A 17336-nucleotide genomic window follows, 5' to 3' on the forward strand; every position below is an offset into this window, starting at 1 on the left:
AAAATTTTGGGTAGCACCTCGTATACGTCTATATACATCGTAGTTGTCTGAAACTTGAAAAGATATCTGGAACCGTATAGTTTCATTTGACAAAAGCTGATTATTGAGTGTCCACAACAGCAGCAACACAAACTCTGAGATTTTCTTATGATTATATTACTATATTCTGTCAAGGGGCGGTACATCCCGCAACACAAAATTTCAATGTGCTTTAACTCTTTGAGGACTGGGTAGTTAGGGTGTTGTTTAACTAGCTGATACTGTACCATTTTCGCAGTTTCCCTGAATTTTTTGTAGCAGGTTCTATGGCACACAACTCAGATCAATTTGTTGCATTTAAAGCAGGGTCTTTTTTCTACGAAATTTTGCATAGAAACATAGGATTACGTCAGTGACAGTTTTTTAATAGTGAAATGAAAATGATGTTTTCTTAACAACAACATTTTTTGTCTTTAATTTCACAAACAGAGATAAGATTAGAATTTTTGATACTAAAAATGAAACTGTTTCAAAGTGTGGTTTTCTTGACTGAAAATTACTTATTTACATTTCCATTACTGTGAAAAATTTTGAAGTGTTCTGGGAAACAAAGTTCTACATCATATTCTTCACAATAGTACCTTGTATTGCCTCTTCCCACTTTGCCGTGGCCGAGCGGTTCTAGACGCTACTGTCTGGAGCCGCACGACCGATACGGTCGCAGGTTCGAATCCTGCCTCGGGCATGGATGTGTGTGATGTCCTTAGGTTGGTTAGGTTTAAGTAGTTCTAAGTCTAGGGGACTGATGACCTTAGAAGTTAAGTCCCATAGTGCTCAGAGCCATTTGAACCATTTTTGAACCCACTTTGCCAGATATTGCTTTGCTTCTTTTTGCATATACTCAGAGGCCATTTTAACTTTCGTAAAGCTGGAGTCAATTTAGGAAAATGTCTTCACAGAATCCACAGCTTGAAGAGTTTTGAGTGGAAGTTGATTCAGTCACGCTGCATTTGTTCACCAAAGCATCTGCCAATTCAGTAATGAATTCAAGATGATGTTTATTACCAAGCATTGAATTTTTATACAAAACATTTGAGTTTATGACGATCAGCATGAAAAGGTGAAAAAGATTTTCTTTCATGACTATATTTGCTTCCTCTCAAAAGGGTAGTTGCCCATTAATGGTCACTGTTGTCCACACCAGCCTTGTTTCTATTATAATCCTAATTACAGTCAGATTTCATCTTCTCTTTCAATCATTTTTAACTTCATTCTGAAATTGACATTAGATGCAGTCATTTTGTGTTTCATTGTCAAAATAAATACATCTCTTGTACTTTTCCATTTCAGAAACAGCAAATGATCTTGGCTGCAAAACAAAAGTTCATTTTTTAGCCTCTGGGCTATTAGATCTTTATGTAGGTCTTTTCTATTTTTTACTATTGTAGACACTACCTTTGTTTTGTTTTTCCAGAAGTGATTGAATTGATCAGGGTTAGTGTAAAAACGATCCATTTATAGAATATAGCCCTTACCATAGAAAGTCTAACACAGTCTGTGTACTACATGGAATATGCTGTTATTAGCATTTGCCCGATAACTTGGATATATTCCAAACTTCAAAATGTATCCACTATCACATAACATAAAAAAATATTACACCATATTTGTTAGGCTTATTTTTCATATAGACCTTAAAACTAGGTCTGCCACAAAAAGGTCAAATCTCATTCGTCCGTACTGAGATTTTCTCCTCTTTTTCTCACAAATATATTCAAGATGGGTCTCACCTTGTGAATAGGATCATATTGTGCCCTTCCTGATTTTTGAAATAAAAGCCACGTTATCTATGAGATGAAACATTGCAGAATTGGCAATCTCTTGGAAAACAATTTCCTGCAAAGGAGGTCTGCAGTGCAGAGTTTGTAGACCAATTGTTGGCCAGTTTCAGTTTTCTAACAAGGCACATATGTAAAACCACACAAAAAACTTATACGGTTCGCTGAGTTTCACTGCACCCCATTTATACAAAACTGAATGCGGCTTTAGTTTCCCTGTTTCAGTTAGCTTTCAGTATTTGTTCTAGCATAGCAGTTTGTATGTTGGTTTACCATCTGGAGCAGTTCTGAGCCATGCAGATAGGCGAAACAATCAAACACAGAAGAGTTCTGATCCCGGATGGTTCTTCAAAAACTGCCAAGTTGAAAGAGGCAGATAGAGATGGGGATCCCTGATATGGCCTCAACATTGGCAGCATCATTTTGAGGACTTTCTAACACATTAGAAATGCCTTCTTCGTCTATAGTGTAAATCATAAAAATTAGCATTCTGCTGTACAGCAGACAGAACTTGAACTTACAGAAAAAATTGCGATGCAATGAATAGCGTACCATCACTGATTTGTAAACTAAAAATTTTGTTCATTGAGCTCTGAACCACTGTTGCGCAAAAAAACTTTATCTCATCATTAAGGCCATCTTGAAGACAAATACAGAGCGTGCGACCTTGTGAGGCACTGCGTGTGACAAGAAGAAGAATTGGACCTCTGCAAAGAAGAAACATTCCTTTCCGGCCAGTATGAGTGACAGGTGCAGTCAACTGTATTTTCTTATGCTAGTACAAGTGTGATAGAATATCTTTATGCAGATGAGACACGTAAAACAGTGTTGGAATACGTTTTCAAATCCAAAAAATGGCCGAATCGTATTTTCAGAGCAAATCCACGAGACTTAGTGTCTGTGTCACTCATCTTCAAAGTGTTAACCCTAGAATAATAAGGTGCAAATTCCAAGAAATAAACAACAAGTTTACCTCATGTTTTTTCTAAATTATTTCTGTTAAAATAAAGCTTATGGAGTAAAGTAAAATAATAAACAAGCAATGTGCAACATTTAATTAGAAAATATTGTCAGCTTTTGTACAATATGACAAAGCCAGTAATTATTATAATGTCAATGTATTTTATTATATCTTTGTTGTGATGTGTGGAAATATGAAATTGTACCTATCATTTGTATTCAGTTAACCTTTTTATTGTATACTGAAGTGCCAAGGAAACATGTACACCTACGTAATATTGGGTAGGGTCCCCGTGAACATGCAGAAGTGCTACAACACAACGTGGCGTGTACTTGACTAATGTCTGAAGTAGTGCTAGGGAGAACAGACATCATGAATCCTGCAGGGCTGTCCATAAATCCGTAAGAGTACGATGAGGTGGAGATCTCTTCTGAACAGCACATTGCAAGGCATCCCAGATATGCTCAATGATGTTCATGTGTGGCGAGTTGAGATTACACCTCAGTTTGCCTTTAAGATGATCACACGTAGAATAAGTGTCCAGTGACAAATGATGAAATTTCAGTTTTTAGAATTTATCATTGAAGACTTCAGCATAGAAGTGGTATGTGTTTTTAGTGTCTTCGTGTTACTGTTGAAATTCCTTGAATAAATGAAAAGCCGGCCGTGGTAGCCGTGCAGTTCTAGGCGCTACAGTCTGGAGCCGAGCGGCCGCTACGGTCGCAGGTTCGAATCCTGCCTCGGGCATGGATGTGTGTGATGTCCTTAGGTTAGTTAGGTTTAATTAGTTCTAAGTTCTGGGCGACTGATGACCTCAGAAGTTAAGTCGCATAGTGCTCAGAGCCATTTTTTGAACCAATAAATGAAAAACAGTCAGTTCTTAAGTATTCTTCATCAGCTGATTTTTGCTTTGAAAAGTGTCTTTCTTGCCTTGGTGTGCCATTAATATCATTAACAACCAGCTTTTCATCTTCTACTGTATATTTCTGGTGTTTTGTCTTATTCCTCGTTCTTCTTTAATGACATTCTCACCACTCTAAGCAAAGTGTGTTAATGTTTTGAACCCTTCCTTTGGTCAAACTGAGAACCTCACAAAATGTGTTAGGAAGCAGGGTGGGAGGTTATGGAGAATGATTTGGAGGTGTTGTTCTGTAGGAGCATTGTACAAAGCCACAATAGGACATCATGTAGGGTGACTTTTAGGGCTGGATTTTTCGAGTTCACGGAGCACTTAAATGGTAGGAGTGGATGGGGTGCTAGTGTGAGGAAGGAGATGGATTCAGGTGTCAGGTTTTTGGGATGGACCTGAAGGCCTTGAGGAGCTGCTCGAGATCAAGTTGGACTTCCGGGATTGGATCATGATTATGAGGTTGGTATGCAGAGGTGGAGTAAAGTTGGCTGAAACTCTCAGCTACATAATCACTACTATTCATGACCACTGTGGTGGAGCTTTTGTGTGCAGGAATGATGATAAGGTCTGGATTATTTTGCTGGTCACAGACAGCAAGATGTTCCGTAGGAGTGATGCTGGACTCACCAGGGAGCAATTTAGGAAAGGAAGGTGAGGCCAGGTTAGAAGTGAGGTATTCCTGGAAGATTACCAGGGGATGACTGGATGGAAAGGGGAAGAGGATCATGTTTGGGGCGGGGGGAGGCTGGAGCAGTTTTAAAAAAGTTTCTATATGAGACTTTGGTTGGCTGTTGTCAGTGGGGCATGTGGCAAAGACATGTTTTCACTGAAACGAATGAGTAAAGGAAAGAAGGTCCTTCACAAGTCCAGGATGGTTGAAATTAGGTTTGGGGCTAAAGGTGAGGCCTATAGGAAGTACTGAGACTTATGCAGAGGCCAGAGTTTGGGAAGAAAGATTGAAAAGAGTGTTACTGGATAGGTATTTAGGGGTAGTGTATTTCATGGAGGACACAGGAAGTTTTTGGGGGTGTGGAAGGTGGAGTAATCAGAAATGCATGGCCAGAGAGCTAAGGGGGGTTGACAGAGGGATTGGATCAGAGTATTAGGCTTTTTCTAGACTATAGGTAGTCCAGTCCCAAGTCTGTATAAGATAGAAGTAGCTGAGACAGCTCCCTCAGATGATGCTGGGAATGCTGTTCCAGCAGTTGGAGGGGTAAGAGTTTCTGTTGCAGTGATGCCATTCAGGAAGTTTGTGTCACAGAGTAAAAGAATATTGCTCAAGGAGTAGAGGCTGTCAAGTACGGTTTGCGCGACTGGTTTTTGCGGTAGGATGTGTGGCAGCCTGAGATGTCAGATTTAAAGGTAAGTGCATTAGGTGGAATACTATGTGCCAGACAGGACTTTAGGAAGAGGATATGTGAAAAGGTGAGTTTTCAGAATTGGCTGTGGCAGAATGAGCAGGGATTCATAGTTGGGGGGACAAAAAGGCTGCCTGAAACTTTGTTAAAAAAAGGTAGAAAATAAGATGGAAAAAACTTATGATCAAAGTGTTTTATCATATAGAGTGCTATGTAGGAAGTTCAGAATTTTTTTTAAAGAGATAGGAAGTAGTGAGCATGCTTGTAAATATATAAGTTCAATCGCAAATTATCATGTGTGACAGTAAGAAACATGCACGATCATAAATAAATCCACATGATCGTATAATGAGATTGTAAATAAACATGTGATCGGCTAATGGTCAAGTTGGGCAATACAAATCAGTAGAGGAGAATGTGTTAAAACTGTACTAAATTTACATGTTCAAAAAGGGTTGAATTATTTCCTTAGTTCTGCCTCAGATAATTTGCAGTTAGATTAGGAATTTAAGTTGATGAGGTACAGGAATAATAGCGTGATCACCTGAGATCCATTTTTAGCTTGCCATTCTTACGTGCCATGCTTACTTTTGTCAGTTGACTATATCTCCACAGGCAGAAACCTTGATGCTGAAGACTTGCAAGTCCAAACTGTCTCTTGACTCTATGAAATGGGAGAGATTACTCCTTTTGAGACTTGATAGAGTGACTTAATATTACAGCCGGAAACACATATGATGCTTTTCTATAGTTAAACATTCATCAACAGATCAGTCATTTCAAATCATAGGATAAAGACAGAATGAATTCTTCAGCTGTCCTCGTGACATCACGAATCATTGTCACAACTCTCAGAATTCTCTTGGGCTCTGCATGCCTTTGAGAAGGGGCACACTTCAGTGGAACGACCACTGACTCACAAAGTGTCATATGGTGGGAACCAGCTGTCGTAGTCTTGTAGAAACATGGCATCCAGCCCCCACCCCCGATTGTATGCACATACAAACAAATTCTCATACAGTACACATATTCGCATTTATTAACTATGTAACAAAATTTCTACCTGCAGCTGATGAATACCATTTGTTCATAAGGGAGACATGTAGTAACCTACCACGTTCATGAAGTGATATGTTACACTTCAGGTGGTGTCACCGCATTTGCTGGGAGTTACATCACAGCACTGTTTAATGTGGTGGGCCATAACAATAACAGCCATTTAAAGTCCGTCTTAGAGGGTGGTCTGCATGTGTTTTGAAGGCAGGTACTGTAGAGGAGAAGATATTAAAGAAATATTAAGGAATAAAGAATGGACAACGAGTTGTGGATAAGTAAAGAGAGACAGTACCAAAGGTAAAACTGTATGGGAAGGAAGTGAGCCAAATAGGCAGTTTATAATAATAACGGTAATTTATGACTCGAGCAATACGTAAAATAAGGGACTGGCAGCCGCTTGCCAATAGCAGATCAATGTGTGGAGCACAGAAACATGTAATAGAAAACAGCATCCACACTAGCTTTTGAGCACTAGTTCTATTTCTAGCAAAAGTGCATACATTCACACAGACACCCAGATTCGCACTCCAGTGGTCACAGCAAGATTGAGCACACTGTTAAAGAAAAATGCATTTTGGAATTATTTCCTTTCTTAGAATATCTGATCTATCCCAGTTTTGCCTTTAGAAAAATGAATATGACAGCAGATTTTTTTTTCTTTAGTTTTTATGATTTTCTTATTTCAAGTGGAGATACTAAAAATACATTTCAAAATTCTTTTCCTTATGAAAACAGCTAAACAACTCTAATTTTGGGTTGATAAAAATGAAAGTGACATTACAGATTCGATTAGCAGGTGTAACTCTGGTTTTAAAGCTTTGCTAACTTAAGTAAAGGGACTTATTCACATGTATGTCTCCTTTTTGTTTGTACTTTTTTTCTGGGTCTTCTCTAGGCACTGTCCAGTATAAGTCCACAAACATAGAAGTGTTATATTTTCCCCCAAACCTTTACTCCATTTGTGATATGACGTGGTAGAACTGCTCTACATGTTCGTCATTTACTGTACCACAGTTGTCAGGTATGAAGTCCAAGTAAGGACCTGTGGAATGGAGTTTAAATGACATTTTGCAGCGTAATTGATGGTATTTTTCTAGAAGATTATTCACAGTGACTACTTACTTGTTAACTCTTCGATTTCACAGGAAGCCATTTGCATCATCTTTAAATGCTTTCCATGTTGCTTTCTCATGGCCCTGGAGAACTTGTCCAAAGTTTTTATCTTTAAGATGACAACAAATCTGTGGAGTAGTGAAGATACTTTCTTTAACTTTAGCAGCACTGATCTGTGGAAAGCTTCTCTGATCTCATCTGTCCTCTTTACAAAGTTCTTCATTAATCCAAGTTTTATGTGTAGAGGAGACAAAAGAATTTTGCTTTCTTCTACCAGAGGATCACACTGCACATTTTTCTTTTTGGGGCAGAGATCTTCCCTAGGGGGCAAGATCTTTACTTTGGAGTGAGATGACCTAGCCTGACTATCCCACTGACACATGGAACAACAGTATTTTATGTATCCCCACTGTACGCCCAGCAATATTGTAGTGACCTCTGTCACCACAGATGTATCATTGATGGTCAGTGTATTCAGTTGCTGTCAGAAGTGGTCTCATGTTTTCATAGGTGTCTTTCATGTGGAAAGCATGGTCTTATAGGCAGTGGAGGGAGGGAATTTCCGCTATGTAAAAATACAGCTTTTAAACTTAGCTTTGAAGAGTATATAAATAATCTCCAGTCCTTTGGATTGTACTCCAGATGTAAAGATGTATCAAACCACTCACATTACAACAGGCAACAAGAGTATTTTTCTTCATAAAATACTAATTCAGGTCTTTTTGCTGGGTCCTATGCACAGACACATTGACATTAGATTGCAGAAGATTCTGTTTTTGAAGCTGTTATGCCAAAAGCTCTGCTCCATCTTTAGATATTCCACATCTCTAATTAAATCACTTATTGTTAGTTCGGCCTGGCTAAATCTTTGTGGCTCACTGGTCAGTTCATTTTCAGGCATAAATTCAGTATCCTTTAAGATGATGGATGAGGTGATTTCTCCCTTCCATGCACTTTGTCTATGTTTGACTGCTGACTGTATTCTTGTGGAGATCCTCTCCATGTGATTCTGGTCGAACGGCTGGTGAGATGTTGGGGCATTCTACAGTCTGCTTCTTTTTTCTGGATTTGCCATGCTGGAGGGTGAGGGAGAGGGGTGTTGTGCAGGAATGTGATTTGAAGGCTCTCTGCAAATCATTAGGGCAGCAAACAGCACTGAATGAACATTTTTGTTTACCACCCACAGAGGGTCACAGCACACGTTTTGTAAATTGTATGTGGTACCTAGGACTGATCCATATCTCCTAATCGCATCCCAAAGTAATGGTGATATTCTGTCTCCATAGACATGGCAAAAATTGTCAAGAAAGTATTTACAGTTACGTGGCATTCTGGATTCTGTGCAACCTTTTGGGGTGGGGGGCAATTTTTTGTTTAAATACATAATATGTTACATTTACACACAGGCTAAATGAAACTCATTGTAATTCAATACCTGAAATAAGCTACACAGAGCAAATGTCTCAAAGGATTAGCAAGACTGACAAAATTCACAAAGTTATAGTGACATGATTGATGATTCCTGCATTCAGCTGTGCTAACATTATCTGTAGATTCCAAATTTTCCTACTAGTTATAAAAATTACCAATAACCCATCACTGTTTTTGCTCAGATCTGCCAAAAAAATCTCCTAGCATCAAATTACGTAATAATTACATTTATAACTTAAATGGGCCGTATCTGAGAACCAAGAGCCAGCTGAAAGTTTTAAATGTCATAGTCATTTTCCCATGATGAAACGGACCAAAAATATCTATTTTCAAGTCAGAATGATTTTCACTATTGACTAGTGTTATTGATACTTGATTATTAAAAGCTGTTTCTTGAGCTAATGGAGGTGGGGAGCAGGTAGGGAAGGACACAGGGAGGTGGTAGTGGGAAAAAGTCAGATTGGACAGATGACTCCGTGGCCACACAACAAAATGAAAAGAGTGCAGAGGGCGTTTGTTGATCATCATCTCCAAACTATTGTCCTTAACCACCCATTCTACATTAAAAACACCGCCCACTTCCTTCATCATCTCTCCACAGTTCCTTTCCCATTACTACCAGACTCATTGTTGGTCACTGTGGATGTGGCGTCTTTGTGCATCAGCATTCCCATGCTTATTACCTTTCACTCATGGAACACTACCTTTCCCAATGTACTTCTGATACTAAATGCACCAACTGCCATGGGTACTAGCATGGCAACATCCTATGCAAACTTATTTATGGAGGAATTCTTCCTATCCAGGCAACACCTAAAACCTCTTGCTTGGTTCAGATTCATTGACCTCATTTTGATGATATGAACTCTCGACATCAAGCCACCTTTCCACATGTAGTTCTCCACTTCTCAGCTGTTCCCTTAAATATGTCTTCCATATCAAATGCACCAACCAACAGGGGTACTTCCATCTTGACAGCTGTCACCCTTTCCCTGTCAAAAAGTCTCTTCCTTATACCCTTGCCATCTGTGGGTGCTGCATCTACAGTGGAAAGCAGGATTCACCAGAACCTTTACTGACAGAGCATACATATCCTGTCCAAGTCATCTATGAACAAATGTCCTGCAGCATGTGCTCCTATGACAGCTACGTATATAGCTTCTTTTCTGTGTTTACTTCGTAGATTCTTACTTACATTGCGTGCGAGTTTCGTATGGGAGGTGTAATTTCGAGTTTTAGTTACTGTAATCGTAAATTCAGGCAGGTTGTAGTGCAGTCGTTAGGCATTTGTTTTGTTTTGGTACGTCAGTGGCACTTGTCTGTCTAGTAGGCTCTCAGAGACCAGTGTGGCCTGAGCTCCCAGTTGGTGCACATCGACAGTGCAGAAAGATACGTATATAGCTTCTTTTCTGTGTTTACTTCGTAGTCTTACTTAAATTGCGTGTGAGTTTCGTATAGGAGGTGTAATTTCGGGTTTTAGTTATTGTAATCATAAATTCAGGCAGATTGTAGCGCAGTCGTTAGGCATTTGTACAGGTTAGTTCATACATTCTTTGCGTGTTTCCCTTGTGTTATCTAGGCACGGACTCGTGTTTCAGTAACTGTTGTTCAACATCGATTAGAATGGACAGGGACTGTGATTGCTGTGTTCGGATGAGGGCCGAGTTGGCATCCTTCACTCACAGCTGCAGGCCGCGCTGACTTCGGTCGCGCAGCTTGAGGCTGTTGCCAATGGGCACCACTGTGGGGAGCCGGAATTGGGTATCACGGGGATGGCAACCTGGCAACCTCGTCCCGTCTGTCCCCAGATCGGTCTGCCGCTGTGGTTGCTGCCCGCAGTGGGGTTGAGCCCTCACCTGTGGTTGATTGGGAGGTCATTCCAAGGCGTGGCAGGCAGCGAAAGACGTCCCCGGAGGCTGAACAGAAAGCCTCCCCAGTGCATCTGACAAACAGGTTTCAGGTACTGTCTCTGGCTGAGCCAGATGCAGCTGCCTGCCCTGTCTCAGAGGATGATTCTCAGCCTTCAAGGTCTGGGCAATCGCAGAGGGTGGGCTTATTGGTAGTTGGGAGCTCCAATGTTAGACGCGTAATGGGGCCCCTTAGGGATATGGCGGCTAAGGAGGGGAATAAATCCAGTGTGCACTCCGTGTGCATTCTGGGTGGAGTCATTCCTGATGTGGAAAGGGTCCTTCTGGATGCTGTGAAGAGCACAGGGTGCAGCCAGCTGCAGGTGGTGGCACATGTCGGCACTAATGACATGTGTCGCTTTGGATCTGAGGAAATTCTCTCTGGATTCCTGCGGCTATCTGATTTGGTGAAGGCTGCTGGTCTTGCTTACGAGATGAAGGCAGAGCTCACCATCTGCAGCATCATTGACAGAACCGACTGCGGACCTTTGGTGCAGAGCTGGGTGGAGGGTCTGAATCAGAGGCTCAGACGGTTTTGCGACCGTGTTGGCTGCAGATTCCTTGACTTGCGCCATAGGGTGGTGGGGTTTTGGGTTCCGCTGAATAGGTCTGGAGTTCACTACACTCAGCTGGCGGCTACACGGGTCACTACACTCAGCTGGCGGCTACACGGGTAGCGGAGGCTGTGTGGCGTGGACTGGGCGGTTTTTTAGGTTAGAATGCCTCAGGAAAGCACGGGGTGGGCTGCAATCTCAAAGGGTGCATGCCAAATACAGGACGTGCTTGGATCAAGGAACAGTCGGAATTGTAGTTGTAAATTGTTGTAGTTGTGCTGGGAAAGTCCCTGAGCTTCAAGCGCTAATAGAAAGCACAGAAGCTGAAATCGTTATAGGTACAGAAAGCTGGCTAAAGTCTGAAATAAGTTCTGCAGAAATTTTTACGAAGTCTCAGATGGTGTTCAGGAAAGATAGATTAGGCAGAATTGGTGGTGGAGTGTTTGTGTCTGTCAGTAGTGGTTTATCTTGTAGTGAAGTCGAAGTAGATACTCCGTGCGAATTGGTATGGGTGGAGGTTATACTTAACAGCCGAACTGAGTTAATAATTGGCTACTTCTACCGACCCCCAGACTCCGATGATATAGTTGCTGAACAGTTCAGAGAAAATTCGAGTCTCGTAACAAATAAATACCCCACTCATACAGTTATAGTTGGTGAGGACTTCAACCTTCCCTCGATATGTTGGCAAAAATACTTGTTCAAAACCGGTGGTAGGCAGAAAACATCTTCCGAGATTGTCCTAAATGCTTTCTCCGAAAATTATTTCGAGCAGTTAGTCCACGAACCCACGCGAATTGTAAATGGTTGTGAAAACACACTTGATCTCTTAGCCACAAACAATCCAGAGCTAATAGAGAGCATCATGACTGATACAGGGATTAGTGATCACAAGGTCGTTGTAGCTAGGCCCAATACCGTTTCTTCCAAATCCACCAGAAACAAAAGCAAAATAATTTTACTTAAAAAAGCGGATAAAGTGTCACTAGAAGCCTTCCTAAGAGACAGTCTCCATTCCTTCCGAACTAACTATGCAAATGTTGAAGAGATGTGGCTCAAATTCAAAGATATAGTAGCAACAGCAATTGAGAGATTCATACCTCATAAATTGGTAAGAGATGGAACTGATTCCCCATGGTACACAAAATAGGTCCAAACGCTGTTGCAGAGGCAACGGAAAAAGCGTGCGAAGTTCAGAAGAACGCAAAATCCCGAAGATTGGCTAAAATTTACAGATGCGCGAAATTTGGCACGGACTTCAATGCGAGATTCCTTTAATAGTTCCACAACGAAACATTGTCTCGAAATTTTGTAGAAAATCCGAAGAAATTCTGGTTGTATGTAAAGTACACAAGCGGCAAGACGCAATCAGTACCTTCGCTGCGCAGTGCCGATGGTACTGTTACCGATGACTGTGCCGCTAAAGCGGAGTTATTGAACGCAGGTTTCCGAAATTCCTTCACCAGGGAAGATGAGTGGAAAATTCCAGAATTTGAAACACGAACAGCTGCTAGCATGAGTTTCTTAGAAGTAGATACCTTAGGGGTTGCGAAGCAACTCAAATCGCTTGATACGGGCAAGTCTTCAGGTCCAGATTGTATACCGATTAGGTTCCTTTCAGATTACGCTGATAAAATGGCTCCCTACTTAGCAATCATATACAACCGCTCGCTCACCGATAGATCTGTACCTACAGATTGGAAAATTGCGCAGGTCGCACCAGTGTTTAAGAAGGGTAGTAGGAGTAATCCATCGAACTACAGACCTATATCATTGACGTCAGTGTGCTGTAGGGTTTTGGAACATATACTGTATTCAAACATTATGTATCACCTCGAAGGGAACGATCTATTGATACGTAATCAGCATGGCTTCAGAAAACATCGTTCTTGTGCAACACAGCTAGCTCTTTATTTGCACCTAGCGAGGTGGCGCAGTGGTTAGCACACTGGACTCGCATTCGGGAGGACGACGGTTCAGTCCCTTCTCCGGCCATCCTGATTTAGGTTTTCCGTGATTTCCCTAAATCGTTTCAGGCAAATGCCGGGATGGTTCCTTTGAAAGGGCACGGCCGATTTCCTTCCCCATCCTTCCCTAACCCGAGCTTGCGCTCCGTCTCTAATGACCTCGTTGTCGACGGGACGTTAAACACCACTAACCTAACCCTTTATTTGCACGAAGTAATGGCCGCTATCGATAGGGGATCTCATGTTGATTCCGTATTTCTAGATTACCGGAAAGCTTTTGACACCGTTCCTCACAAGCGACTTCTAATCAAGCTGCGGGCCTATGGCGTATCGTCTCAGTTGTGCGACTGGATTCGTGATTTCCTGTCAGGAAGGTCGCAGTTCGTAGTAATAGACGGCAAATCATCGAGTAAAACTGAAGTGATATCAGGTGTTCTCCAGCGAAGCGTTGTGTGACCTCTGCTGTTCCTGATCTATATAAATGACCTGGGTGACAATCTGAGCAGTTCTCTTAGGTTTTTCACAGATGATGCTGTAATTTACCGTCTAGCAAGGTCATCCGAAGACCAGTATCAGTTGCAAAACGATTTAGAAAAGATTGCTGTATGGTGTGGCAGGTGGCAGTTGACGCTAAATAACAAAAAGTGTGAGGTGATCCACATGAGTTCCAAAAGAAATCCATTGGAATTCGATTACTCGATAAATAGTACAATTCTCAAGGCTGTCAATTCAACTAAGTACCTGGGTGTTAAAATTACGAACAAGTTCAGTTGGAAAGACCACATAGATAATATAGTGGGGAAGGCGAGCCAAAGGTTGCATTTCATTGGCAGGACACTTAGAAGATGCAACAAGTCCACTAAAGAGACAGCTTACACTACACTCGTTTGTCCTCTGTTAGAATATTGCTGCGTGGTGCGGGATCCTTACCAGGTGGGATTGACGGAGGACATGGAAAGGGTGCAAAAAAGGGCAACTCGTTTTGTATTATCATGTAATAGGGGAGAGAGAGTGGCAGATATGATACGCGAGTTGGGATGGAAGTCATTAAAGCAAAGACGTTTTTCGTCGTGGCGAGATCTATTTCCGAAATTTCAGTCACCAACTTGCTCTTCCGAATGCGAAAATATTTTGTTGAGCCCAACCTACATAGATAGGAATGGTCATCAAAATAAAATAAGAGAAATCAGAGCTTGAACAGAAAGGTTTAGGTGTTCGTTTTTCCCGCGCACTGTTCGGGAGTGGAATGGTAGAGAGATAGTATGATTGTGGTTCGATGAACCCTCTGCCAAGCACTTAAATGTGAACTGCAGAGTAATCATGTAGATGTAGATGTAGATGTAGATACTATCAACCAGGCCTTTAAAGCTCAACCATATTCTCCACCAGGGCTTCTACTACCTCATGTCATACCCTGAGATGTGGGATATCATATCAAAAATTCTGCCGATATCCTCAAAAGTAGTGTTCCACTGCGCAACCAACTTACGGAATATCCTTGTCCATTCTAAACTAATCCTATTCCCTAGACTGCACCCTATGAAGCAATCCCTTGTGGTGCAAGACTTGTGTCATACACGCACCTGGCAACTCCTGCTGCTGTCCAGTCACAGGCATTTCGTTCCCAATAAAAGGCAGGGCAACATATCAAAGCAGCCATGTTATACATCAGCTGTGCTGCAACTTCTGTACAGCAATCTATGTGGGCACGACAGGTAATCAGTCATCTGCTCGCACAAATGGGCACCGCCAAACTGTGGCAGACCACAAACCTGAGCATCCAGTTGCCAAAAATGCTGCACAAAACATTACAAATGACTTCAACACCTGCTTAACTACATGGACCATTTGGATACTCCCTTCCAGGACAAGTTTCTCTGATCTATGCAGGTGGGAATTCTCTCTCCAACACATCCTACACTCTGTCTCCCTGGCCTAAGCCTCCAATAACCTGTTACCACTGCCTCAACTTGCCTTTTCCCTTCTCTTTTCTGCTCACACCACACTTTTTCCATCCAGGTTGTGCGCTGCCTTCTTCCACAACTCTTCTTCCCCCCTCCCACACACAACCACCCACCCATGCAGGCATTCTCCCTCTTCTCCCCCCCCCCCCCCCTTTTCAATACCTCTCCCTTCTCTCTCACCTCTCTTTCTTTCTCTTCATCCTCCCTGTTCCCTCTTTCTCCCCCCCTGCTCCTTTCTCACCTCTCTCTACGTCTCTTTTTGCTCTACCCTGTCTACTCTTTTCATCTTGTTGTGCAGCCATGGTGTTGTCTTCCAGCAGCTCAGGCAATTGCTTTCAGTAATTGAGTATCAATAATCAGTCTTGCTTTGGCCACAGGAGTGAGCATGTGGGTGTCTGTGTGGTTGTGTGTGAAAGTGGGTAATTTTGCTAGAGAAAGAGCTAGCGCTCGAAAACTGGTGTGAATGCTGTTTCCTGTTACTTGGTTTTGCGCTCCGTGCATCGATCCGCTATAGGTGCATGGTTGCTTTTCCAATATAATTTCACTGTTATATACTTAAAACACATTAGTGCAGCAAAACAAAAAATAATTGCTGAAAATGTTATTCAGTCCAGATTCTGAAATATTAAAGTCACCTTTTTTTTCTCCCAGCCTGTCAAACACACTACAGGACTGGTAGGTGCTGCAATATTCAGATATTTCTTACTGTGGTTCCATCCCTGACTCCACTTAATGGCTTCACGTGTGTCTTCCATGGTTTTAATCATTGGAATTATTTGGAGATTTTCTTGGTGTTTTTTTAGAGAATGTGTGCTTCATGATGAATATCAATAGAATGTGACTCCCACAATTGCATTCACAATTACAGTTGTTCTCTACTTTTATGAGTAGTATTGTATGCAATGTAATGTGATTAGCTCCTCCGTAATATGGCAGACAATTCAAAATTTCAACCACTGCCACTTTTTATGCTGTCAAGTGCACTTTGATATCGTTGGTGAAACAGCAGCTCAGTATTTTCTAAATCAGTAACTATCATTTGAGTGCTCTTCACCTATTGTGTAAAATATGTTTAAAGCATAACATTCTTATGACCACAACTCCAGTCAGGTATGCGGAAGAATGCAACTATTTCTGTAGAGAAATACGTGTAAGAAAATGGTTAAAAAGTTCTACGTAATAGTAGCCATCCCTCACAACAGTGTAATCCACTGAAATGAGATTTCTTTGAACTGTTGTTGGATTGCAGCTATTGAGATAATGGTAGTAGATACCTTGGAAGAACAAGAAAATTGTGGTCACTGGAACATGATGCTTATTTTATCCCTCATGTGAAGATGATAACAGTAATTCATGTCTGTTGAAAGTACTGAAGATGTTTATTCGAATAATACACTAATTGTCCAAGCTATCACTTGAAATATGTACTATTCCTGTTCAAGCATCCTGTGCCTACAGTCTAAGAAAACATTCTTACATTGATGATTGTTATTGCATTTTCTAGGATTGTTATTATGATGACCCACAAAGGAAGAATGGCATCTTGTTTTAACTCTATAAACCTTTTAATAACTGTCACAAGTTATGTCTCACCTAAGTTGTATCATCCTCTAAGTCAACCCATCTCACTTTGCTCTCTCATGTTATAATTACAAGTTATACAGATAGTAAACAAGAACACACAGGTTAGAGAATATGTGTGAGCAGTAAGTGAATGAAGAAGTAAAAAGAAGAAAGAAAAGCATGAAGGCTAATTCTAGCATGTTGTGCAGAATAGAGGTTGTTATTGATAGTAATAAATTGCACATAGACTTTTTGGTTATTCCCCATGTGTTAAACTGACTGGTTCCCCTGCACTTCTGGCACAGGTCCCGGTGATGCAGACTTCGATCAGCTGCTGTCCGACAATGATCCACTGTTTGCAGACAGTGACCCTGACGCAGATGAATCAGTATTGGCTACAAGCCTCGATGAGTACTATGGCTTCAGTACAGATGCTGGGGCTGTAGGGGTGGATGTGGCAGTGGGAGGGCATTGGTCGGCAGCGGTTCAGCCGTCACCATCAGTTCTGCCTGGCAGCTCTGCACTTGCACCCCCACCTCCACCTCCATTTCCACCACCTGCACTGTTCGACTTGGTAAGACGCAAAAGATCACTTCGAGAGGATCGCAGTGCCTGTGCTGTTGCTGCTACTGCTGCTGCAAAACTGAGAGCGAGAACAAGGGGCATATCCTCTCCCTCGAGTTCCTCCACTGACTTCGTTTTCTCACCAGGTATTGTAATTGTTGAGAAGTATCT

General features: G+C 41.6%; 1 protein-coding gene across 1 annotated transcript in view; it reads left to right on the forward strand.

Moving 5' to 3' along the window:
* LOC126260880 (E3 ubiquitin-protein ligase arkadia-C-like) overlaps positions 1-17336 on the forward strand; it is a 314762-nt gene that overhangs the window by 67365 nt on the left and 230061 nt on the right. The window contains exon 3 of the mRNA XM_049958323.1: positions 16907-17311. Coding sequence (XP_049814280.1) covers positions 16907-17311 — 405 coding nt within the window. The remainder of the gene's footprint in view (positions 1-16906; positions 17312-17336) is intronic.

The sequence above is a fragment of the Schistocerca nitens genome, chromosome 5 (assembly GCF_023898315.1).
Source record: "Schistocerca nitens isolate TAMUIC-IGC-003100 chromosome 5, iqSchNite1.1, whole genome shotgun sequence".
Lineage (NCBI taxonomy): Eukaryota > Metazoa > Arthropoda > Insecta > Orthoptera > Acrididae > Schistocerca > Schistocerca nitens.